This window comes from Coptis chinensis, chromosome 2 (genome assembly GCF_015680905.1).
Source record: "Coptis chinensis isolate HL-2020 chromosome 2, ASM1568090v1, whole genome shotgun sequence".
Lineage (NCBI taxonomy): Eukaryota > Viridiplantae > Streptophyta > Magnoliopsida > Ranunculales > Ranunculaceae > Coptis > Coptis chinensis.
In genome coordinates, this window is record NC_141457.1 from 61,367,303 (window position 1) to 61,393,745 (window position 26,443).

The 26,443-nt window shown below is 35.9% G+C and overlaps 2 protein-coding genes across 2 annotated transcripts; one reads left to right on the forward strand and one right to left on the reverse strand.

The window, feature by feature from the left end:
• Positions 1-2,275: 2,275 nt before the first annotated feature.
• LOC147516970 (uncharacterized) lies at positions 2,276-2,893 on the reverse strand. Its single transcript, XM_086593435.1, has one exon. It carries the CDS (start codon positions 2,891-2,893, stop codon positions 2,276-2,278), a length of 618 nt encoding a protein of 205 aa, XP_086449561.1.
• Positions 2,894-15,593: 12,700 nt separating this feature from the next.
• Positions 15,594-16,757, forward strand: LOC147516971 (uncharacterized). The gene has a single exon (XM_086593437.1). The coding sequence runs from the start codon at positions 15,594-15,596 to the stop codon at positions 16,755-16,757; it is 1,164 nt and encodes a 387-aa protein (XP_086449563.1).
• The last annotated feature ends 9,686 nt before the right edge of the window (positions 16,758-26,443 follow it).

A 26,443-nucleotide genomic window follows, 5' to 3' on the forward strand; every position in this document is an offset into this window, starting at 1 on the left:
ATGCTCAACCAAAGTTCATGCTCCTCCAATCCATGATGGCGGCACCATTTGAAGTAGATCTAGTGATGAGTATCTCAAAGTTGTTGATGTGGTTCACAATAAATTGTTTGGAGCTTGAATGATTGGGAGTGTTGGAAAAAAAGAATGTAGTTTTCTTTAGTTTAAGACTTGTATTGGTTAACTCTATTTGTATTGAACAAACTTGAAAAAGCTTAAGTTGTTTAAGTAATTGAAATAACACAAACTTGAAAGAAAATGATTGAAATGATTGAAAGAAAGAACAACAAATAAGAAATGATTTATTGATTGAAGAACATAAAGTGAATAACAAGATTGAAAATGAAGAACAAAAAATAAATGACTTGAATGAAAATGATTAGAAAATAAATCCTACATGACACTAGAATAAGTCTAGGTGCATTCTCTCTCCTTGACTTTTGGTTCTTATATCCTTACTTTTTACAAAAGACTGATTTGCTCTTCTCCATTATATTTGAGACGCTTCACCCTTTGCTTTATGCTTTTGTTTTTTCCTTTTGTTTTTTGATTTCTTCTTGATCAAGATAGGTTTTAGATAAAGTCTTCTTTTGTGTTAAGGACATCTATCTTTGGTGTTCTGATGAGTTGAGGACTTGACTTTCAATTCCTCTGTTCTGAGTCCTTGACCTTTGACCTTTGACCTTTGACTTTTGACCTTTGACTTTTTCAGCACTTTTTCATAGCAACTTTGAGTATTCGTAATAAGCGTAATTAAGGCTCCTTTTGGTGCTAAGACGTAGCTTTTATGATAAGTGGTCTAAATTACTCTGTAACCTTAAAAAGGCAATAAAAGCTATAAGTTGTCTTTTCATTATGCGTAAGAAGGGCTGTAATGCAATAATGTAAGGGTAATAAAATACACATTTGGGAGCTGATCACTTAGTTAGCAAGTTATACTCATTTGATTGATTCAAATGAGTATAACCAACTTTGGTTGGTTGAATGAATGATTTAGAAGATGTTTTGAAGAACTATTGTTATAAAAAGCAAGATTAAACACTTTGAATGAAAGAAAACCAACTAGATTCAACAAAGCTTCAAGCTTTAAAGTAATGAAAATGAAAAACAATGAATTAAAAGTAAATAAAAACAAATAACTAAATTCTTATCTCCTACTCTTACTAGAGTCTAGCTATTAGTTAACTAGCTCTCTTATTTTGTGGGCATCTCTACACTTATATATGTGTAGAGATATACAAATTTGTCCTCATCTAATCTTATCCAACAAGCAACATAATCTAGAAGTTTATTGTGCCTTCTTTGAGTGGATAGGGTCAAGCCTTTTAGGCCCAAGCCCATGTCTTTGGGAATTTGATCATTTAGTCTTTTGAGACTTTTGTGCTTAGTCCTTGTCTTGCAAAGGGTTGAGTCCTTGGTCCTTGAAGCCTTGAAGTGTTTCTTGAGTTATAGAGTTTTTGGACCCTTGAGTTGAATTTAACCATTGACTTTGACTTTGACCATTAACTTTGACCGTTGACTTTTTGGCACTTTTTCTCAGCTGTCCCATAAGGTCGCTTTTAAGCTCCTTTTGGCTCTAGATCACGTCTTTTGAGGTATTTGGTTCAGAATAGGGTTGTATCCTAAAAAAACGATAAAAACATGAGTTTTCTAAATTATTGATCATATAATTTGACTAAATTGAAGCATTATAAGAGGATAAAAACGCATATTTGGGAACTGATCATTCAACAAATCACAATCTTATTTAAACAAAACAAACTTGATAAAAGCACACTTAAAAAACACACTTAACAAAAAATACAGTTAAGACAAATCAAACTTAAACAAGCTTATTAGTTGTTCCTTTAGTTGCGGCGTGCACCATAACGTGCCCAATGATGTTCAACCAGGTCATTCTTCAATTGTTCATTAGTAGCTCCATAATTAATACTTAATGTCCTGGCTACCATCTTTTGCACAAGCTCATGTTTATTACTCTACATCTCAACTTCATGTCGCAATCGTTCATCTGAAGGTGGTTTCCATTGCACGTTGGAAGTTGTTCATAACGCTCATTCTCAACAATCATGTTGTGAAGTATAATACATGTCTTCATTATACGAAATAGAGCTCATCTATCTCACTGACGAGCAGGCTCGCTAACAATTGCAAATTTAGCCTGTAAAACACCAAAACTACGTTCCACATCTTTACGAGCTGATTCTTGCATTTTTGCAAACTTAATATCCATGAGACTAGCAGAAGATGAGATTGTTTGAATCAGTGTAGCCCATGGTCAATATATTCCATCAGCAAGGTAGTAGCCCATGTTGTAAGGATTGTTATTAACTTGATAAACACAAGCTGGAGTTGTTCCTCTTACTAAATTATCAAATAAATGAGAATTATCTAACATATTAAGATCATTACACCATCCAGCCATTCCAAAGTATGTGTGCCAAAACCATAGCTCCTGATCTACAATTGCTTCCAAAATCACAGTCGCTTTTCTAGAATGGCCCAAATGAGTTCCATGCCACGTAGTTGGACAATTTTTCCATACCCAATGCATACCGTCTAAACTACCCAACATACTTGGCCAACTGCGTTCTTCACCTACTGTAAGCAAGCGTGTTACATCTTCTTCCGTTAGGCTTCTCAGGTACTGTTCTTCAAAACAGTTGACAATTGCATTGCAGAAATGATGAAGTGATTCTCGAGCTGTACTCTCAGCAAGTTTTATCCAGTGATCCATTGAATCAGCTAGACAGCCATAAGCAAACATTTGTATTGCAACTGTCATCTTCACCAAACTAGAAACCCCAAGCAAACCAAGAGCATCACAAGAAGGCTTAAAATATGGATCAAAATTAGTTACAACTTCCAATATACGGTTAAAAAGTGGTCTTCTCATACGAAACCTACAACGAAACTTATCTACTTTATAATTTGGTCTAGCAACAAAATAATTAGCCACCAACCGTTCATGTGCACCAACACGATCACGGTTAGTGTATTCTCTACCATCAATAAATCCACCTCATTTTGGTACAGATAAAACGTTGAAAGTCAGAATCATTGACGTCACTACAACTGCATCACTTCACATTTGTTGAACGATTGCGACAGTTTCATCATCATCGTCGAAAATCAGTTCACTTACTCTTTCGTACCAATTGTGACTATTACTACTAGAACCCATGACAAAATATAAAAAATTTATAACTACAAACTTAAACTGATGAGAGGAGATGAAAAAATATATGGGAGGAGGAGGAGATGAAGAAAGCATATGGATGTTTCTTGTAATATAGCATACGAAATGGAGGGAAATGATAGGCGCCAAAATGAATTGGCGCCAAGGAAATAGAGGGAATAATGGACGGGACAAGTTTTGCCGTCCAAAATAGAAACCACAATTTCGCAAAAATGCGTTGGTACATGACACGTTTATAACAATTGTGACTGATGAAAAAAGCTAATGTGTCACAATTTTTTTAGCAGTGATGCTCTAAGAGAGGTAAATGAAGTCATCTGTTGCTATATTGGCCCTTTCTACGACTGAATTTTGTACTTTGTACTATTCTTCCTTCCTTTTTAATAAAATTTCTCTGCTTACCTAGCAAAAAAAATGTATTGGGGTTTTTATTATTAGTTCTTTCAAGATTTAACGAGGGAAAGTGTTTAGATATAGCTTGCTTTATGACATTCTTGCCACAAACACCAAGAAAAGTTTTCGCATTTTCAAAAAGAAACATAAATTCCAGATTCAAAACCTACCACCTCCAAAGGGGGAAGTTGAGGACTCAGAGCCAGTTTTTCGAGGGAATGCCATAATATATGTATGCATTTCTAGGCCACGAATTAGAGAGCATTGTATTGAAAAGGCTCCCAAAGACATCCTTGAAAGAGCATCATGGTAAAATTAAAATTCATCGTTGATGGTAGATGGGTTTACGGTTCAAGTGTCTGACATATTGATGCCAAAGATTATGGTATTTGTAACCCAAAGAAATAACATCATTCAATGGACAATCGTGTCATCACACCTACTTCCTACTGTAGCATAAGTACTTAACAAAACATAACTCATTTACTTAGTGATAATAGCCCAAAACTGTAGTTTTAACCCCTTAATAATATTATATTTAGACCAATTATGTGTATAATAAATAAGAGTTAATATTGTTTACGTGTTTTTGTATATTTCAGGTATTAGAGTCAAATATGTGAAAAAATATGTCACTTTTGTAAGAGAAAGGAGCAAAGGTTGGTTGCTAAGAAGTTATATGATTAAAGGCTAAGATTCAAGGAGAAAAAGCTTTTTTACAGCCCAGTCAAAGCTGAAAAGTCAAAGTCAACGCAAGCAGAAATAGAGCATAAAAATCAATAGAACTTTCGTAGGCCGTATCTTTGGACTCAGGCCTCGGAATTAGGCCTATTATATGGCAAAACTACCGGCTCGAAAAGCATTTTCTAATGGTTCAGGCCTTGATCCAATCAGAAGAATAAAAGTGGACGAAAAGGCTATTGCAATAATTTCTAATAGAGAAATCCTTTTTGGATTTAAGTAATTAGGTTTTGGACTTGATTTAATGGCCTAAAACATAGCTCCAAAGCCCATCCACGAAATTGTAAACCTAGCCCTCTCCTATATAAATAGGACTAAGGCAAAACTCTAAGAGGATCACCTTTTAGTTAATAAATTAGATAATAAATTTGTTTTCTTCTTTAGTTAAACCCTAGTTATTGTTTTATTAGCCTAATCACCATTAATAAAGCCAAGTTATTTATATTGTTTTAATTATGTCTTATTCTTATTCTTATTTTTTTTAATTATGATAGTCTCATGATTCATAGCTAAACCTCCATTAGAAGGGTTTGATTAAAGCTTGATGAAGAATTGATGTGTTAGTGTAGAATAAGTTATAGTAATCTATTCCACTCTAGAAGGTAGTTAATTCACTATGAGAATGGGTTTAAATTGCCTCACATGCTAATTATTAGTTGGCAGAGATTGCCATGAATAATTAGAGATTAAAAAGACCCAACCTTTATGTGAAAACATATAGATTAGGAATACAACAATTCTATGCTAGCCTATTAAGAATTAATAAAGTGGATTTCAAATCCCCCTAATACCTTTCTTCTTATTCACATATTCCCATTTTAATTGCCATAGCATAGTCTAGAACATCTTAATTAGTTATTTCCACATACTAGTTTTATTAAACCATTACTCTCACGGATATTATAGAATTGTTAATTTAGATAAATTATTACGTCTACAAAACAAGGAGTGGACACTACACCAATTTGGCTAATTTACGACACCTAAAAACGACGGTTAATGTCACTTGTTGAAGTACGATTGCTTATGGCCGTGGTATAAGGACTGAATGGTCGTTGTTTTTTGTGTGCCTCTTCCCGCTTGTACTTTGGTGAAAAATTCAAGCAAGCCCGCCCAACTCCCAGGGGTATTTTAGTAAAAACATACCTTCTAAAAATATTTGTTCAAGGGTTTGCTGCCTCTCATCTTCACACTCGCACGTAAGGAAGACCGCTCACCATTGAAAAAAAAAATCTTCAAGTTCATGCCTCTCAATGAGAATGACCACTATTCCTTTTCAAATTCAGAGGTAGTCCCCAAGCTTTCCCTTTTCGTTCCTTTCACATGTTTGTTGTTACTCAATTTGGGGATTTTTTTGGTGTAGGGTTACTCAAGACTTAGGTAATGGAACTGATGTTATATACTTTTGAATTTCGCCTATTTTTCTACTCTTGAATGTACCATCATCTTCTTCTGATTTGTTAAGTCTTATCTTGCGCTGAATCATTTTATTTATGTGTAGTATGGTAAATACAAATATTCAAGACATTTAAACTTAGCTAATGTCGTAGCAGTCAACTATATTCTCTGCAGTTCGATCCGGCGACCTCCACACCCTCAAACAGCTCCTCCAAGCAGCACCATCCTTATCTGATCACCACAAGGCTCTTTCCAGTATCATGTCCTTGCAGAACGATGCGGGTGAGACAACCCTCTACATAGCGGCTGACAACAATCTTGAACAAGTCTTCAATTACTTGCTCACCTTTGCTGATCTATCATCCCTTTTAATTCGGTCCAAGCTCGACATGAACCCCTTTCACATTGCTTCCAAGCGCGGCCATCTTGGTACTACTACTACTTTCGTATGTATTATCCCATATTTATATGCATATGCTTATTTCATTATATGAATGCTAGAATTGATATGCTTGCTTGCTTTGTTAATAGTCTGTATGTTTGTGTTTATTGGCATTAATAATACTGAATTCTTTGGTTTCCTTTGTATTACTAGTATATATATATTATTTATATATTATATTTTCGATAATATTATTTATTTATTGGTTTCCTTTCCGATAATATTATTTATTTATTTCCTGTTTCGTTTATTACGTATCGTTTCCGTTTCGGGTTGTATCATGTTTGATTGTTATTGGTTGGTTATGGGCATTAGGATTTGGGGTAGTGGCCACTTTTTGAAGTTTGTGTGTTTTATTTTATGAGTTTGTTATTGTGGTGGTCGAACAAGTTTTGGGGTATGGATGGGCTGGGCTTTTGAGGATGGCAATCTAAGATACACGGGTCTTTGGTTTCTGTACTCTGTTAATTCACTTTGATATGTTATTGAATGACATTATATCCATATTAATTTACTTTAGACCTTCTCACTATGAAGTTCAGTAGACACAACTAGATTTAAGCATCTAAGATAAATGACAAGCATTATAGATCTCTACCTCTAGTATGAAGAAAATACTTCTTTGAATTGTTTTGGTGCAGTGATTAAATTTTGTTGTCTTGTATTATGTACTGAATTTGTTGCATTGTCCAGCATGAAATAAAGCATACTATATAGAACAAGCTTCATCGTAATGCAGGCCCAAAAAATCTAATTTCTACTGAAGCAATGCTTGCCAGAATTACCAGGACCCTAGGGGATATAATGAAGCATTTGTAGAACAATTTAGAATATTTCATAATGAACTGAAGGACTTTTTCAACGCGGGAAGGTATTTTGCACAATTCCTTTTGAATGTGATCTGACATACACAATATATACATGTTATTCTCAAAGAATGCCGCAGTAGGTTCTCCTAATTTACCAAGATTTATTTATGATTTCATATATTCTTAATATCTGTTTTGTGAATTTTCTCCTCATGATGCCTAAAAAAAGAAAACGTTTTCACATAATATACTTATGGGTTATTATTTGTTTTGGTTTATCAAAGCTTCATGTGCAATTAATTACTGATGATGCCAGTCCAACTTTTTTTTCTTCTACATAACTACTTGATAGGCATATGAAAGATGCAGCTCATGTTTGTCCAAATGACCATGTCACACGGTTATGATCTACTTATTTAGTTACTCAAACGATCCCTACTACTCTAGAGATAAAATTTTGTTAGCCACCACGTCCCCGGACAGTATACATGTTGTCTAGTTAACCTGTTTTTGTGTGTTTAGTTTTGTAGTAGGTTGGTTCCTCTCTCTCTCTTTCTCTCAAATGATTTTCACAAGTATTTGATTCCTCTTCTTCTCTTTGGTTTGCTCACCTTATGAGTTTTTATTTAAAAAACAAAGTTAAAGTACTGAATTATCGTCCACGAAACTATTATAGGAATTCACTTTACTTTATTTCTTTCTTTATTTCTAGCTACTTGGCTACTTGGCGTAATAACTCTTACACGTGCTATTGCAGCCTCACAGAGCAACTTGAATCAATCAAGGATTCTCTTCATAGAAAAACCTTATCAGCTCTTTCTTTATTTCTAGAGTGCAAGAAGGTATTTATGTTGTGCTTCAATTACTTTGTTCTCATTTATAGGCGAAAGTTATAGTTTCACCCAAATCTGTTATGTTGTTAATCAAGAAAAGCTTACATATACTACACAACTTAGGTTCTCTATATTGACTCTTTCTCAAACTCTTAATGAACTAGAAATGATATTAATCAGAATGTTGTTTCATCGATAGAAAATCTAGTTAATGTCCACACGATTGAAAGATGGAAAGCTTAAAATATACTCATTTGAATGCGTTGGGGAAAGTGAAGTAAGAAGAATAATTTATATATAGTTTGTGGAGTTCATGTGGACCTACATAATATGGATACTCTCAATTGATCCTAATCTTGAACAACAAATGGCTAATATATGGGTGAACTGTATTTTGTAGAGTTTAGACAAAATGGACGAACTTGGCAATTTCTTGAAGAAGGATGGGGTTGATCTACTGATGAAAGCTTTACAATCTTTGTTCTCTTTAAGAACACTGCTTGTGAAAGGTCTTGAAAGTGGCCTTCGGAATGATGCCCCTAATGCTGCAATCGCAATGTGTCAAAAGGTCTTTTGAGATACGTAAATACTTATTTATCATGTTTCACGATGGAGTGGTTTCCTGAAGTAATGCATTTTTTCCTAAATGATCTTGCTCCGTGCAGTGGCGATTTTGTGAGATTGGCCTTGAGGACTACTCTTTTGTTCTTTTAAGCAGGTACATTTAAAAGATTCCTCTAATTTAGTTCTTATTATGTGCAATAGTTATGGTCTATTTTTTATTACTATTTAGTCTATCTGTCTAGGGTAATACGTTATGGATTTTATGTTCTGATCGGTAATGTGTTACTTATCAGAATTGAATATATGAGAATTGTATTAGTTGTTACTTTCACAATAGTATCTACATGTAACAAGAAAAAAAATGGCAGTAAACACTTTTCTTGGCGGAATGAGGATTTCTGAAAAAGGACTTAAAAAAAAATCCATTATAAGTTGTTTCTGGTGTTTAACTGAAGGTCAAATATCTATGTTTTCATTATGTTTTTATGAATTTTATCGCAATTACACATCATGCTTCTACTGCATCAACTTTGTAGAGCCCATAGCTCAGGGCGGTGTGCACATTATATTGCAACAATGTGGTTTCTGTGGTAGTCCAGCAACTTGCCTAAGTAATAGTAAAGGAAGAGAACATAACCAAGTTGTTAGGAAGATAAGGATAATTAGGTTATTATGTAAGGGTATACTAGTCATTTGTTATTAAAGAACGATTTGGGATAGAAAGGTTACACCTATGGGTTCTATATTACATGTCAACACATATATTAATATATGTTTGTAATAGCTTTCGATGTTGTTTGTCAAGATTGCAATAAAAGGTAGTCTTCATTGTGAATAGAAGCAATCTTTGAATAGTTTCAGAAATCCTACACCATGCATGTACTTAGATAGAGCTATGTTATTGCGCACACCTTTCTTTAAGTCAAAATGGAATTCATTTTTAATATTTTGGAACTATTAGTATGACCAAATAACAAATGAGTATGGCATTGCAATGAAGCAGATGAACTCCTGCAGTGGACAATTGACAAAGTACTTTTGATAAATGGGAGTTCTATAGTTTTATAGCTGTTGAGTTTGGACACGTGTAGCTTAAACTACTAGATTTGATTGGAACAATGCGTGCAATCTTGTTTCAAGTGTTTAAGATTATGTGATCACTCTTAGATTCATGTGTGTTGTAGGCAACTACGCATTCATTGTCTAGGCGACAAGTGGTTCCCTTGCGTCCATCTCTATATCATGTAAGTTGCAAAGAGTTGGTCGTAGAGTTCTAGCATTTTGGAAGACTGCTTGGTGATCATGAGGGGGCACCGCGAAATGTGTATTGGAACATAGTGGATGAGATTCAAGACTTTGGTGTTTTACTCGTGTAATTTAAATTTGTTTTTTTTTGTTCTACATAACTTGTTTGTACAAAATTGTTACTTGAGATTGACTTTGGTTGAAGTTTAAGTATTTTATGAAAATATTTGGTGTTTTTGTTCAGTACTTGTGTTCCATTTAAGTTGTGTTAGAAAAATGACTATCAGGTACAACGTAAAGGATACTACAATGAGGAACCAAAAAACCTGCATATATAATCTGGATATATGGTTATTCATGAACGACGGCCATAGGATGTTGTTTAGATACATTACGAGAGGGGTCCAAACTTACAAGAAACAAGTGTCAATGGCCGTCGTTACAAAGACAAGTGTTAAAAGTCGTCGCTTTTTTATTGGATAAACAAGTGTCCCGGGCCGTTGTTTCTCAAAAACTACAGCCTTTTTTATTACGGCCCTAACAACGGATGAAAGCACACGTTTTTGGCTTAAAACAACAGACAACGGCTGTCGTTTATTGACTTTTTTTTTAGTGGGAACGAATTCTGACTCCCGTTATTGCATGATAATTAAGAGTAGAACTTTGGTAACAACTAGTGTTAATTCATGTTTTTACTTCTGCCGAGTTTAATTAGTTAAGTAGGAGTAAAAGCTAGTTTTTACAATTATCAAATGGTGTTGCTGCCATCTTAGTTTTGTTAGATTAGTTTCCCATTGTGTTTTCAATTCTACACATAATCCCATTTCACCCACCCGCCCACCCGATTGTTTGGTTCTAATTGTGTTTGTTTTTTTTTCTTCAGAATTTTTTTTTTTTGTCGACATAGTACTCAAAGCGTGCCCACCCTCTTGTTACTGGAATTTTTTTTCGAACAGTACCCTGAGCGCGCCCGCGCCCTTGTTTACCCTATATTAGAGCGCGCTCGCGCCCCTTCCTGAAGAAGCCCAATTTTCATAGGTTAGTCACCGACTCTCATTTTGTTCAAGTATTTTTACTATTCAGTGTTCCGACCTTCTTCAATACACTGAGATCGCGTATCAAAGACGTTATTCATACGCGTAGCAATGAGATATTCAGGAACTCCTTTCACTCCTCGTCTCTACTGTCAGAGGAGTTTAATTCTAGTATATCAGGTTGTTTGATTGTTGCTAGTGGTTGTTTATTCATATTGGCCTTAGCCTTGCATAAGATTAAGGTCTAGTAAGAGTAAACCATCTAACGTTATTTATCGTAAACGTCAACACACACGCCTATCTAGAATATCACACACTACACCTACATTAATGGCTAACGAAATAGAGACTCCTCTCTCTGATTTTTACAAAGCCCTAAATGATAGCCCTAAGTCATACATCGTTCTTGCAGACCCAGTGGGGGATTTTTGAATTTCCCCGAATATATTTAATTTGTTACCGGTTTTTTATGGGTTAGACCACGAGAAGCCTTATCAGCATATGCGTAGGATAGAACAAGTTCTTACCACATTTCATCATCCTACCGTAGGTTTGTAACAAATTAAACTAAAGGTGTTTCCTTTCACCCTAGCCGATAAGGCGGCGTCTTGGTTAACTATCCAAATGCCTAATTCTGTGGACTCATGGGCCAAACTTGTTCAATTGTTCATGGAACAGTTTTACCCACCATAGAAAACAGATGAAATGCTTCAAAAGATTCTTCCGCCAGAATCCTCATGAATCCTTTTCATAGGCCTGGAATCGTTTCACTGATCTTCTCATCGAGTGTCCACATCATAACTTTGCGAAAGACACGTTTGTTCGTGCCTTTTTCAAAGGGCTTTTACATCACCATAAAGAGGTTCTTGATATAATGACTGAGGGTAGTTTCCTTAGTAAAGGAGCCTCAGAGGCTTATAGGTTTTTATATGATCAATCTAAGCGTAATAATAACTAGGGGGGGGGGGGGTAATGACATCCCCCGCTCCACTAATTCTTCTTACACAGTTAAGGCTGCCAGTATGTTTGAGGTTAAATATGATCCCAAGCTTATAACTCTAATCAAATCTCTCACAAAAAATGTAGAAGCCATTTCTATTCAACATAAACCTACTCCTGTCATGAACATCAACTCTCTTCCATGTAATTTCTGTTACAGCCTTGAGTATACCGACTCATATTGTCCTCTTGTCTATGAACAACTGTCACAACCACCATTACAGCTGGATAATCTTTGCTCCCTAAATAGCGAACCTAACGCACCTTGGAGACAAAACCCCAACTTCGGTTGGCAGAATAACCAACAAGTTACACCTCCGAGGTTTAATAATCAAAATATTAGGCCAGCAAACAACTATAACCTAGCAAATAACTACAGCCAGGTTCCACCAAGACAAGGACAAGGACAAGGGAATTATAATAATTATAACAATAACAATAGAAGTATCGTACCGGTTAATAATAACTATCACAACCCACCCATTAATAATCAACGTGAGATAGTTCCAGTCACACCACCTGTGGCTACTACACCTTCACAACTGGATCGTTTCGAAGCCTACATGCAAGCTAACCAACAGATTTTACAGTCCATTAATCATTCCATACAACAGTTAACCCAAGAGAAAGCCCAACCGAAAGGTGTGTTTCCAGGTCAAGCTATACCTAATCCTAAAACGCCAAACACAGCATTTGAAGTAACCGATAATACTAGTAATGAAAACTTAAACGTAGGTGAGTTAAATGTCATTACCACTCTCTATCACTACACCAAAACAGAAAATCAGTAACGCACACTTTTTTTGTTTACTAACGCTTTTTAGGCGTAACTAAGTTCCTAACGTTTATTTAGCGTTAAAATTGCAAATAATGTGTTAGTTAATTTTTCCGGATTTGAGAATTAATTTGTAACGTATTTATAAAGTTTTGTTTTGACATAAAACCGTAAAGGTTATTAAGATAATAAAAACTAGATTAGCAAAAAAAAAAAAAAGATAATAGAAACTAAATAAAATCGAAAATTAGAATTTTGGGCGAGAAAAAAATCGCGCTCTTCTCTCTTCTCTCTTCTTGCTCATATTTTTCATCCCCTGTTTTTACAACCAAACAAACAAACACTTCTGCCGCCACCGACATCCCCTCTCTCTCTCTCAACCAAACAACACTTCTGCCGCCACCGACATCCAGTAGTTTTCTCTTCCTTTTCCTTCTTCTTATGCTTTTTATGCTTTTTATTCATTAACTAATTTCCACTTTTATGCTTTTTTTTCACACTCCTCTAGGTGTTTAATCCACAACTGCAAGTAATTTCGGTGCTAGTTTGCTTCAAAGGTATGTTATTTATTTTGAAATACAACAAAAAATTTCGATTTTTATTTGATATCTTGTGTTCTTCAAATAAGTTTTCTTGGTTATCCATCCATGTACACCTGACACACACTCATTGAAGTATGTGCTGTTGAAGCATGCCAAACAAGCACCTTAGGCATTCTTGAACTTGTTATGCTAAAATATAATCGAAGCCTAGTGTAATGAGACCTTTAGTTTTCCTTGTAGATACACCATCAAACCAGTTAAGGAGAGCCCAAAAAATAAAAGAAAAAGCTGGAGAAAAGCGGTTCAAAATATTTGAGTTGAGAGATAAAATTCATAGCAGGAAACCCACGCAAGTATTGAATCTCCCTCATTCAGACAAAGATTGGGAATTCTTTCCTGTTTACTTGACTGAAATTGGGAGTATGCGAATCTCATCCCATTCTTGCACAAGGATATCCTAAATTCTGCCCGATGGTGCGTATATGTCCTATTCACGGTCCCTGTGCTTCCGAGTCCTTACATGTCAGTTTCGTATACAATAGCCTGTGTTAGTATACTATTTGCTCAATCTACCTATTATATTCTAACCTATACCCACTATCATATGGTTTGTTGTTTTGAGTACAACCATATTATGTATCATATGCGCTGCTTTATATATGCAAATACATTTTAAGGGGTTAAGTAGTAGAGATACCTTTCGATGAAGAGGGGTTTTCTTAACTTTAAGCTCACACCCATCACAATCCATCTTGACCATAAGTTCCCAGGTTTGCAATAGTTTATTTTTCTTGCTCTTTTCATGGTTCTTGCTTAGCTTAACTAGAAAGATATTCCAAAGTCCCCCAAGAACACCCATATGTACGTTTCCTTTCTTCTAAAGAAACTTTGATCGAGAGCCTAGGATTTGATGTTTTTGTACTGAAATTCAATGACCTAGTGCAAGACCATATAATAGATTTCTACAAGTGGGTGTTCTTTAGTGTATTTAGACTTAAGACCATCTTTTCACTTTACTATTTTACTTTGTTTGTCCCTTTTACTTTTTCTTCCCTTACTTGTGATAGATAATTGATCTCTTGCAATGAGGACTTGGATTTAAACTATGAGTACACGGGGGGACTTGGGCCTGCAAGTAGACATTGCTCACACATATGCCCCCATAGTGTAGGAAATTCATAGTTGGGCAATATAAAATTCATAGGAAACCCACGCAAATATTATATAAAATTCATAGCACACATAAAATATAAAATTCATAGCAGAAACCCACACAAATATTTATATTTGAGTTCATACAATATAAAATTCAAAGCCCATTAGAAACTCACGCAAATAATTTTGTAACCAAGAAAAACGCAAATTACATAACAATCAGGCATAAAAAAACAATTGTTTTTGGGAGTTGTTAGTTCTCTGTTTCAGGTTTGTTGGTTTAATCGGGGCATGTAATGGGTATGCTCTATTAGTACTATTCAATATATGAATACTATGTTGTTTGAACTCTTCTTTTGAGTCTCGGATTGTTTGTGGAAATGCATCTTTGTGGTTATTATCTGTTTACATGTTATTATCATTGTTTTATCCTATGGTTTTTTTTCAAGTAAAATGATTGTGGTAAGTAAACTAATCGATGGTGTTAAAACTGACTTTAAGAGATCTTTTCTTATATGTCATTATTTGGACAAATATCTTGTCGTCATTGTCATGAGTGAACTCGAGTGTTTGTATTTTTCTTTAGTGTTTTCTTGTCAAATTTGTTATGGTGACTGGATTAAAATATTGAGTATACTTACCTTAGTGGTTTGATACTTTGCCGATATTTCTACCGAAAAAAAAATGATACTCTGCTATTACCTATACTAGACTTGCATATTGAAGGAACTCCCTGATTTGGTATAATGAAGTTAAGTAAATAGTTGTGTCTGTATATGTCATATTGCAAGCTCAAAGTCACTTTCATCCTTTTGCCTCTAAACTATTTTGCGTAGATTTTATTTTATTCTAAACGGTGTAGTGTAAGGAGTTATTTTGCAGTATGTCTCAACCAATTCCAAAGGATTGGATGAATGAAATTGACAGATTTGGGATCGTATACAAGCAAGGGGTGTCGGATTTTATTCAATTTGCTAGTGATAAGGACCCTACATCGACCACGTGTCCTTGCCCTTGTAATAAGTGCGAAATAGGAAAAGGTTTCCGTTTGATATAGTGAGAAAACATTTGATTTTGCATGGTATAGAATCAACATACCGTGTATGGGTTCTACATGGTGAGAACCCATATAAGGATCGAATGGTAGACCGAGATGCAGAAGAAAACGATGAGGCTGAAGGACTCAGAATGGGGAATCTTGTTGACGTTGCTTATGGCATACATGAAGGGCTAGCGGTGATTTGAATGGAGGCGATGAAAGTGAGGGTGGAGATTTGGAACCACCATATGTTCTTGAACCAGATTTGGGTAAAAGGTATAATGAATATAAACAAAAAGCGGAAGAAAAATTATACGCTTCATGCGAGGCTCCTATAACAACTCTCTCGGCAGTGGTGGACCTACAAAACTTGAAGAAGCAATATAATTGGTCGAAACAAGCAGACCGCTCTTGTCCATGTGAAGAAAATGGTTGCGGAAGGAAACACGTTGCCTTTAAAGTATCCTGTAATGAAGGCAATGTTAAAAGATTTGGGAATGAAAGCCAAGTGTATAGATGCATGCGAAAACAACTGTATGTTATATTGGAAGACTGAAGCTGACTTAACGGTATGTCCTCAATGTGAAACACCTAGATACAAAGTGAAGGAGGGGAAAACGGGGAAGAAGAAAGAAACAAAAGAGGCGAGAAAAGTATTGAGACATTTTCCTTTGATTCCAAGACTCAAGAGGTTGTACACAATAGCATGGATAGCGCGTGAAATGACATGGCACGATAGAGCGACACCTTCTTGGAATTATATGCGACACCCAATCGATTCACTTCAGTGGAAGACATGTAAAGATGATTGGCCAGACTTTGCTAAGGAAGGGCGTAATGTTTGGCTTGGGATTGCAACTGATGGATTCAATCCACGTGGAGTTCAATCCACTGGTTACAGTTGTTGGCCTGTTTACATAGTTCCTTATAATCTCCCTCCGTCTTTGTGCATGAAATCTGAGTTCCATATGATGTCATTATTAATACCAGGGCGAAGGCACCGAGTCAAAAACATTGATGTATTTCTTCAACCACTAGTTGATGAGTTACAACAGTTATGGAAAGAAGGGGTGGCAGCTTATGACATGTACAAAAGAGAGCACTTTACTTTGAGGGCTATGTTGATGTGGGGGATTCATGATTTACCTGCGTATGGTAACTTATCAGGCTGTGTAACACATGGTTACAAAGCTTGTCCTATTTGTGGTGATGAAACTCCGTCTATGCATCTTGGGAATGCAAGGAAGATCGTTTATACAAATTACCGGATGTTTCTTAAATCTGATCACCCATTTAGGCAGGGCAAGTACTTAGGACTTAAGACAAAAGAGTTAAACCCCCCTCCACCAAGGTTAAAGGGAGAAGTAATTGAGAAAATGCTAAGTCGTGTCCATTATGTACCTGGTAAAGTATTAAAAGGTGCCAAACGGAGTGTAGATGATGTAGATGTGGTTGCTATTGGAGATGATGAAGATTATGAAGTTACTGAAGCATGGTATAAGAGGTCGATTCTCTTTGAAATGGAATATTGGCCGAAACATAAGATTCGACATGTTATTGATGTGATGCACGATGAGAAGAATGTGGCGTAACACATAATAAATGCGATTCTTGACAAGAAAGAAAAACAAAGGATACTGATCTGGTAGCGAGAGGATTTGAAGAAAATGGGGATTCATAGTGGTCGTGGATGCAAAATGGACCCAATCACGGGGGAGATCTGTTAAACCAATGGCCCCATTTGTCTTGAATAAAGATGAGAAACTTGAATTTTGCACAATTTTGAAGAACTTGAAGCTTCCTTCGGTTTTTCGTCGAAATTTAAAAAAAAATGTTGTCACTTTGAGTCCTCCCCGGTTTGCTTACAATGAAATCACACGACTATCACGTGATTATGTGTTACTTGCTTCCAGTTTTGCTTCAACACGCTTTTCCAAAACATCGCGGATTTGCGTGAGAGCTATTCACCGATTAGCTTATTCTTTAATCTCCTATGTTCGAAAGTCTTAATCCGAAGGAAATCCAAGTTGCCAAATACATGGTAGTAGAGGCATTGTGTGTCTTTGGAAAAGTATTTTCCAACCGCTTTTTGATATCGGATCCACCTTTTGGTGCATTTGGTCGATGAAGGGCTGATTTGTGGACCCGTGTATCCTAGGTGGATGTATCCATTTGAACGGTATGTACAATTTTACCTTTATTTCATATTTAATGGCAATTATCATCGAAACTACTAAGTACAATTTTCGATTTGTTTATTTTAATAGGGCAATGAAGGAGTGTAAAAATATTCTGAGCAATAAACGCTATGTTGAAGGCTCTATTGCGGAGTCCTATATTGTTTCTGAATCTGTTAGGTATGCTATGGAGTACATGCCAAATTCACGGGATGGAAATCACAAAGCTACTCGTGAGGTGTTTCTAGATGAAGATGGAGAGTATTGTGATGAGGGGCCTATACTTGAGGGTAAAACCCGTGACCCTAGGCAAGGAACAATGGATACAAATCCGTCGATGGGTTCTTTTTCGACTAGACGTCGAAAAGCTTGATGAACATTATAGGTTTGATTTCTTTTTTTGACACATTTGACTTGAAATTACTAGTCTAGAAAGTCGTAATAAATAGTCATGTCAAACTGCATAAACAAATTGCAGTGAGTATCGTGCCTTGCAAGCAAGTGCACGCGGTAGAAAAAAAGGATAGCAAAGACGTAAGTGGAGATACAAACCGAAGTTCATTGTGTGGTTATATGACAAGGTATTGTTTTCTTCTATTCATGTATTTAGTTTACTAGGATATTACAATTTGTACTTTTAACTTTCTAATTGTCGTTTTTTTTCACTTCACAGTTGTTGGGCTGAAAAAGACACAAATTGTGACTTATGGCGATTTGTCCAAGGACCATTGTTCAAAGCTAAAACGTATAAAAAGTATCGTGTTAATGGTTTTGTGTTCTCTACTAGGTCGCATGATGAAACAGTTGCTACACAAGACAGTGGTGTTTGCATGAATGCAATCACTACATTTACGTCAAGTAGGAAGGACAAAAATCCCATTGATGCATCGACTAAGTGGTATGGGGTTATCGAACAGATAATAGAGCTGGACTATACGACCTTCCAGCATGTTGTCTTTTACTGCAATTGGGTGAAGGTGGAGGACAAGACCAATGGTTGTAAACTTTGTCTAGATTCTAATTTGGTGATGCTTAATCTCAATAGGCTAAAGAGTGTTGATCAGTATATTGATGAGCCGGAGATTCTTGCTTCCGAGGCTAGTCAAGTATTTTACTCAAAGGATTTGAGAAATCCTAATTGGTGGGTAGTGATAAATTCACCGAGGCGATTGACAAGTCGAGTTGATGAACTAGATGCACCAACCGACTTCCAATCTATTCTTGAGGACCAACCTAATTTGCAGCCTTTGATGCAAAGTCTAACCTGATTGTAATAGTTGCATTATCACATTTTTTTAAGATTCTTAGATATTTTAAGATTCTTAGTTGCATGCAAACTTCTCATTTTCTACTTTTTTTCTATTTTGAAGTTTGTTTGTGCAATTAGGTGAGAGTTATGTTTTTTATTATCAAGAGTGGTCTTTATAAATGTATAGTTTTGAACTTTTTCATTTTTTTTTTTGTGGTATCCTAGTTTTACCTCTCTGTTCTAACAATTTTTTTGTCATATTAGGCTATTTAATAATGTCATCAGGTCAATCACAACATACTGCTTCCCAGCTTTTTCGAAGTTCAGTCCCACTTCCATCTCATAATTTAACTTCCGACTCACATACATCTCAGCCTTCTGAAGCTTTACCAACGATTACCAAGTTACCTATAGAGTTCAATGAGGATGGCGTCGCTGTGGGTCCTAACCATGCCAAATGGAATACCCAGGTTGGAGTTTATGTTCGAGCTCGTATTCCAATTCATTACAAAGATTGGAGAAAAATAGATGGAAGCTTCAAGGATAATGTCTGGAACAAATTAATGGTATGGTTTACATGTACTTTAATTTCAATGATAGCATCCATTATTCTTGATAATTAGTATGTTTTTCCAATCCTATATCTACATGTTGTCCAGCCCTATGTGTGGAAATTTACTTAATATGAAATGAACAAACATCACTTTGTTCATGTAGGAAGAATTTGAGCCTAATGTTCCCCAACAACGACGCGCCGAAAGTTGAAAAGGACTTTTCCCAAAAGTTCGATCATCAAAAAGTATGCCTTCGGAAAGAGATTTTTCGTAAGTGCGGGGCGTGGAAGAAGCTATTGCAGCATGCCCGGATGGCAAGGATCCAAATCATTGGGCTGCGTTTGTCGAAAATGAGAGTACCAATGAAGTGAGAGCTAGAAACGCAAAGAATCTTGAGAATGCCAAAAGAACATATATCGACATACTAATGGGCGGGCACATATGCCCATAAATTGGATAAAATGGTAGGTGTCTATTCTTGTACTAACGTTTTCTTATCACCTTATGCTAACAACTATTAAGGATTATTTTTGTAGGATAAAGAAGATCCTAGTAGAAAACATGGACGGGTAGATAGTTGGAAAAAAGGACATGAGCGTCGTGGATGGAACTATATTAGCGGCCAAACCCATTATGTAAGTTCTAATAACATTGAAGCTTGAACTTACCTGTGTGTTGGTATTGTATATAGGCTATGTTGCATACTTGCATACCATTCTCATAATTTATGCATGTATTACTCATATAGGAACAAGTGGAGGCTTCTAATAAAAAGAAGAAAAGAAGTCGCGGGTGGTGAGGGCATGTAATGGAAGTAGACTTCGATAATGATGAGTTGTCCGAAGTCTTTGGGCCCGACAAAGGGAGTAGAACACGGGAATCAGCTCCAACAAGTCTAAGAAGCAATTGCAACGTCTGGTATTGCCAAGGCATTATTGCAAAGCCCGACTCTTCATCCAATTCTGAAGTTGAAGGGGGAAATGAATGAGATGAAGTCTTCCTTATCTAATGTCATAGGCGTGTTAAAGGTGAGTTTGCAGTTTGCACTTATGCTTTCTTGCATACAATTTCATTATGTATGACCAATTGTTACTATAAATTGTGTCAGGATGTACTTAAGGCTGTTAAAAACAATGGAACATCAACTACTCAACAACCGTGCGGCCTAACACCAGAAACTGAAGTCGGTTCGCCTACGTTTCGTCACTCGACTCAACAAAACTTGATGAATATGTTTGCAAATTTGAATCCTCCTTCTGGGACGCTTGGTTCTTCACCAAATGTATCCTTATTAGATAGGGATGGTGTAGTGGTTGCTAAGGGGTATGTCATGACAGAGACAGCTGGAGATTGCAATGGCAGAAAAGTTCTCCCAGGTGAGAAAAAGGTCTACATAGAGGAAGTCTTGGTTGGTGATGCTCTTGTTTACGATGGGCCCCAAGATGGAGTTAGATTTTTGGATGGCTTTAGTGCTGGAGGTCCTTTAATTTGGCTCGAGTCAAGGATGCAGTTTTCTTAATAAGTTGTTTGGGATATGCAAACTTTCTCGAACTTGGGATTTTTAGTATGGTTTGGCTTCTTTATGTTTTGAATGCCGCTTTGTTTTGTTTAATATGGATGTCATAGTGACTTGACAAACTTATGGTCTTTTTTTGGTATGGATGAGTATTAACTTTAATATGTTCGTACTATATCTATTTATTAAATTTGATTGCAGTGTATGTATGCTTGTTTGCTTAGTAGGTTGAAGAAAGCCCTAACCCATTTTTTAACTCCGCCTGTGCAAATTAATATAATTGGTTTGCATTGCCGGTCCCAAGCCCGGATAAAGGAGGAGGGAGGATGGTGAAGCCTTGGACTGTTTTTCCATTGAACGTTGGGATTCTCGAACTAAAGGTGTGTACTAGTCTTTGCTTAACATGTTGTAACTTAGTTTAGTTTCTCTTGTTGGTGTTTCTGTAGCCTGTCGAATAATGTAAAAGCTGCCTGTGCCTAGCTTAGTTAAGACGGTTGTCACTTACACTCTTCTTGTTTCACTGGTATATAGATTGCGTTAGCATTACTTGATTTTGTCGTATCTCTATAGTTGGCTAGTATTATTTCTCGTATCTCTATAGTTTCGCTTATGAATTATTGAGTCATATATTGTCGTTTTCTGAATATCATTTCTTAGATGACGCTGCATGCAGCTTCAGCTCACTTGGTTCGGATAAATGCTCGGTTTCCAACCATGTAAGTGTAGCACCTTCATCTTTTCTGTATATTATTTTTCTTCTTTTCATTTTCACTATTAACTGTTATTATAGAAAAGAATGATATTTGTGTGTGGGAGACTCAATGTTACTTGTGTTTCTATGATGTGCACATAAGCTCTTGTGGAAAAATAATACTTGCAACACCATTACTTGTATAATGTGTCATAAACGTTACCTCTTTCTTATATGCATTGTTGGTTTTAATTAGCTACTTGAGTATAAGCTTTTTTTTAGTAATCTATTTATTAGCTATCATTGCTTTCTTGGTTTCAAATATATTGTCATTGTTAGTGAAAGAAATCTGCATAAGTTTTGAATCTGCTGGCTAGTTATCTAGTGGTAGCCTGGTTGGTACCAATTTTGAATCCAATCCTTAGTGGTATGGTCTCTGACTGCTTTTAACCTTAAATAAGGTATGTCTTTGTTAGTGTGAGTTGCCCCTAAATATTATGCTAAATGTATGCCCTATGGTGTCAAGGTACTTGGTTTAGAGTGTGGGAAGTAATTACTCATGAGCAATCAAGAATACCCTAGACAGCTTTTTCCGTAAATTATTCAAGTGACCCCCTTGTCTCGATTTTCTTCCTTTTATGGGTTTTATATCAACAAAAAAAGATAGTTTTATTGATTGTGTTTGTGCGATTGAAGGTCTGATCTATTCTAATCAAATCACAATCTATGGTCAGGTATCAATATATTCCCTTTAGTTTCTTCAAATCCGACGTTCTCTTTTCGTTTGCTAGAAGTAGTGAGCTTTTTTTTTTTCATCACCTCATTTCAGCGATTAACTCCTCATTTCAGTGATTAACTCCTCATAAGCCCTACAATCTCTAAGGTTAGAATCCAAAAGCTTTAATTATGATTTTTTCAGTTTTCTTTGTAGATTATTACTTTTGATTACTCTTCTATCAATTTACAGAGGAGTTAAAGAAGATGGTGATATGATTGCTCCAAAATTTACAGAGAAGGTATACTTGAGCACGATTTTGAGGAAGACGAGGAAGGACAAGACAAAGACGATCTGAGAAGACATAGAAGTGAAGAAAGAAGTAGTGGAAGAATCTTGCATACACTTCAAGAGGAAAATAGCCGATGTTGGTGCCCATTTGAATATCAATAAAGATTCCATTGTCGGTCCCCGGAATATATGAGATAAGGAAGCCTTATAATTGGAAGCATTGAAAGGCCCGACTATTGTAGTGTTGGAAAGTTGGAGCAGAGTGGGGTGGGTCTTGGATTAATGGATAACCTAGAAAGCACAAAAGATCCAAAATCGATCTTAAAACAAGAATTCAAAACATTTTCCAACTTTGTGGGGGCCACAGGGAGCTTGCTCAACATATCGAATCCCTACACCTTGTAAGACAAAAGCTGAATTCATCGATGTTCGATCATCACCCACAACAAAGGCCTAATGAGGAATCGGTTGTAAAATACTTTTCGAAGGAAAACTTCGCCTCTTCAAACTCGTACGAGTTTGGGCATAACTATCGAAGTTTTGTCCGATGTAACGATAAACAACGCCGGGAAACTCCAAGCTCGGGAATGGAGCCATTTGCGCCACTCAAGTTTTCGAATGAGCGAGAACTTAGTAGAATCCCAAACCTCAAGAAAGGTCCGATGTAGTACATTCGTTGGCCGACACAACCAAACATATTTGAAATGTTGATCCAGGTGGTTGAATATTTGTATTGGGATTTATCCGTTAGTTTTGAAACTTATGAAATAATGGTGGGTGATTCCGGGATGGGATCTTTGAATTTGCTACTAAGGCATATAAGGATGAAGTTGAGGCGCCAAATACGTGTCGTCGGGTTTGTGATATGATGTTATTTATGGGTTTTACCGATATTTAGGACTACTTTATATGTTTATTGTATATGATGTTTCACAGTTGTTAGAGGATCTAGAATATGAAGCGAGAGAGGTCAAGAGGCGGCCAGAAGGAAAACTCGAGTCCGCAAGGTAAGAAAATAAAGTCCCTAATCTGAAATTTCATTGTTATGAAGTTTTGGTTGGAAATCGAAAAGGATTTTCGCATTTGTTTGGTATATTTGGAGACCTTGATACATAATAAAAAAAAAATTAAGAGGTTTTGTATTTATATTATCCGATGATTCATGATTCAAATTTCGATTCCTTATTTTCTTACTCAATCAAATAAAGAAGTTACCATCTCGCTAAAGTCTTTTCTACTTGAATGATGCTTATCATCTGCTAAAGTCTTTTCTACTAAAATCTTTTCTATTGCAATAGCTGTTAATTGTTAAATCTTATGGAGAGATTGGTCAGGACGTGAATGACAAAAAAATTGTCTGGTAAAAAACTAGGATGGGATCCATTTCTAAAGTATCATGGGTTTCTATTATTATTATCGGTTTGACTATAGCAATCAAACTAGACGAGAGATTTTGCTATACAAAGATGAATTCGGACTATGTTTTCGTAGTTAAATATTGGGTAGTCAAACCATTTTATGTTAATGAGGATGGTATTGTGTATGGATAAGCAGGGACGGACCCAGGATCAGCTCTGAAATCTTTGTTTGTCCTTGATAAACTATATGTTGTAGGTTCTTTGATTTTTCACAAATCACCTCAAGTCCATGATACTGTCATTTCCCGCCCTTAGTCACAAATCGAATTATATTATGTTTATATATGCATTTTCATGTGTTGTAAAGAATGCCTTAATTTGGTTAAGTAATAGACTTAAGTTGTGTTTTTCGGTGTTATGTTAGCCTCACAAGTCACCGTGGATGTAAATTACTAACTTGAGAACCATATGTTGTTTGGTGTTCCCCGGTTTGTTGTGTGATACGCTTCGTGGTGTATTTGTGTATGTCGCAGAGGTATTTTTTCTCTCAAGCGAATCAAGCTTTTAATGTTACATTCTGAATCGGGAATGACTATGCAATTGAAATCCAGGAGGAAATCTTGTTTGTGTTCCCCTACTATTTTTCCCTAATACATATTGTTTTACTAATTGTTTGAGAGCTCTAGGCATCAATGCTAGCGGGTTTGTGCATCGCTTTTAATATTCTCTACCTAATCATCCGTTTATTCAATTTCGCGACTTGTTATTTTGTCGTTCTTTGTGTATATATTTTGACTCGGGTTTAACATAACATTTCATTTTACTTAATTATTACCTAAGTAGGGAATCAAACTTTATATTGGTCGCATTTTAACTTAACGAGTCATATGTCAGACTTTATAATAAAGTTGTTACAACTTTATTCAAGGATAATTGGGAGGGCAAACATCTTGAAGAGCAATCATATTTAGTTACATCCACTTCCTTCTATATAATAAATATTAGTTTCGATCTGAGTCTTTGCATATATTTTCAGTTTTTGTTATTTGGCGTTCTAGATATTGATGTACTATCTGGTTTGTGGACCCCCTGTACTTGATAACGGAGATGACATAGAAGTGATATACCACTTGGCTGAGACTATTGTTTGACATTGTTTAATTATTGTAATACATCAATTTTATGATACTTTGTTAGAAATTGTATGTTACGATCGCCTTTTAAGTTTGTTTCTTATTCTGCTAGGGACTAGGGAGTCTTCATCAGTCCAGCTTTGGTAGAACACTAAAACCTATGAAGCACGGACGCAAGTGTTGTAGTGTTGTGTCCACGTATCGGACGCGCGTCCATGATTCAGTCAACATGGTTAGGATATTTGACTCGAGAAGTAAAGAGAAAAAGGAAAGATAAAAAATAATATAAAAATAATATCAGTTCTCTTGATCTAACATAAATATCATTCCTCCTTGTCTATTCTCTCTTACAGCACCACTAACTCTTTGCCACCAGTCCACCAGTCTCAATACCCAACTGAATAATTATGAACTTATGATAGATACAAACAACTCTTCCAAAGTTCCAAGAACCGCTGATGAAGACCTTAAAGAAATTTCAACCGAGGGTATCCGCAATGGAAGAGCCGGTTTCTAATGGGCTGCTCCTTATATTTATATGTAAATTACTTTTCATTCTAGGTTTGATCTATCTATACATATCCCGTATTGATTAGTTGCCTATCATACTAACATTATGGTTTCTGCAGTCGACATTAATAAAGCATTTGGTCGAGCTTGTCGTCTTACCGTCGTTGGATGGTCAAATGTTAACTTGTTAACATCGTTTGTATATGTGTATGTTGTTAGTATTGAAGCGAGAAAAGCAACTAAGTTAGTGGCGGACTGTAGTCTAGGACGTAAGTCAATAATCCTAGCCGAAAAAAAACCATGTCTATTTACGTGGTTCATGTGAATACATATTATAGCTACGAGTTTTGCTAGATTTTCTATTTGTATATAGAGTGTGTTTGATGTTGAGGAGGAATCTCACTTTGCAGTGAATGGTTTTTCATGAGATAGGAGGCCTTTAAAACATATACTTTTCAACCCTCAAGAAGGAGAAGTTTCACGGGCAAGTGAACAAACAAAAGAGGGAGTTGTCTCTTTCATGGGAATTCTCTTCTGCAAAGTAAGACTATAATACTATCGAAAAAATTCTCCCATCTCAGACACCTAAGTTTTTTCTTCTTTAATTGCTCTCATATCTACATGATTTCCTGCTTCTTTGTGATGCTTTATCTTTTAGTTATTAAGGCTGTGTTATGTATATATATGTCCTTATTTTATATAAGATGTTCCCAACACTCTTTGACTAATTGTCTTGAATAGTTTCTTCCTTAATATTGTGGATCTTTTTATATCCTTAGTTTTCATGTATTCGGCATTTTCTTCCAATGTTTTTTTTATATCACATTCTTGACCTTTTTTATCCATTTTCTATAAGTTTCACTGTTTTTCAGTTTTAAGCTGTTGAATACCAGTTTACCATTAATAGGGTCCCCCCCCGCTTTGAATTCCGTGAAAGTTGATGTTTAGTCCGGTTGATTTGGAGATTTGTTTTTGGGGTTTATTTTATTTTAATTTTATTTTTATTTTTATTTTTTTTCTTGTAGGAGTGAACAGAAAAGAAAATTGGAGAATGTCCAACAGGTTTGAATCGAGGTGTATTTTG

What these genes read in the sequence shown, in the direction of transcription:
- LOC147516971 (XM_086593437.1), top strand. Translation starts at nt 15,594, where the DNA reads ATGGTTGCGGAAGGAAACACGTTGCCTTTAAAGTATCCTGTAATGAAG.
- LOC147516970 (XM_086593435.1), bottom strand. Translation starts at nt 2,893, where the DNA reads ATGAGAAGACCACTTTTTAACCGTATATTGGAAGTTGTAACTAATTTT.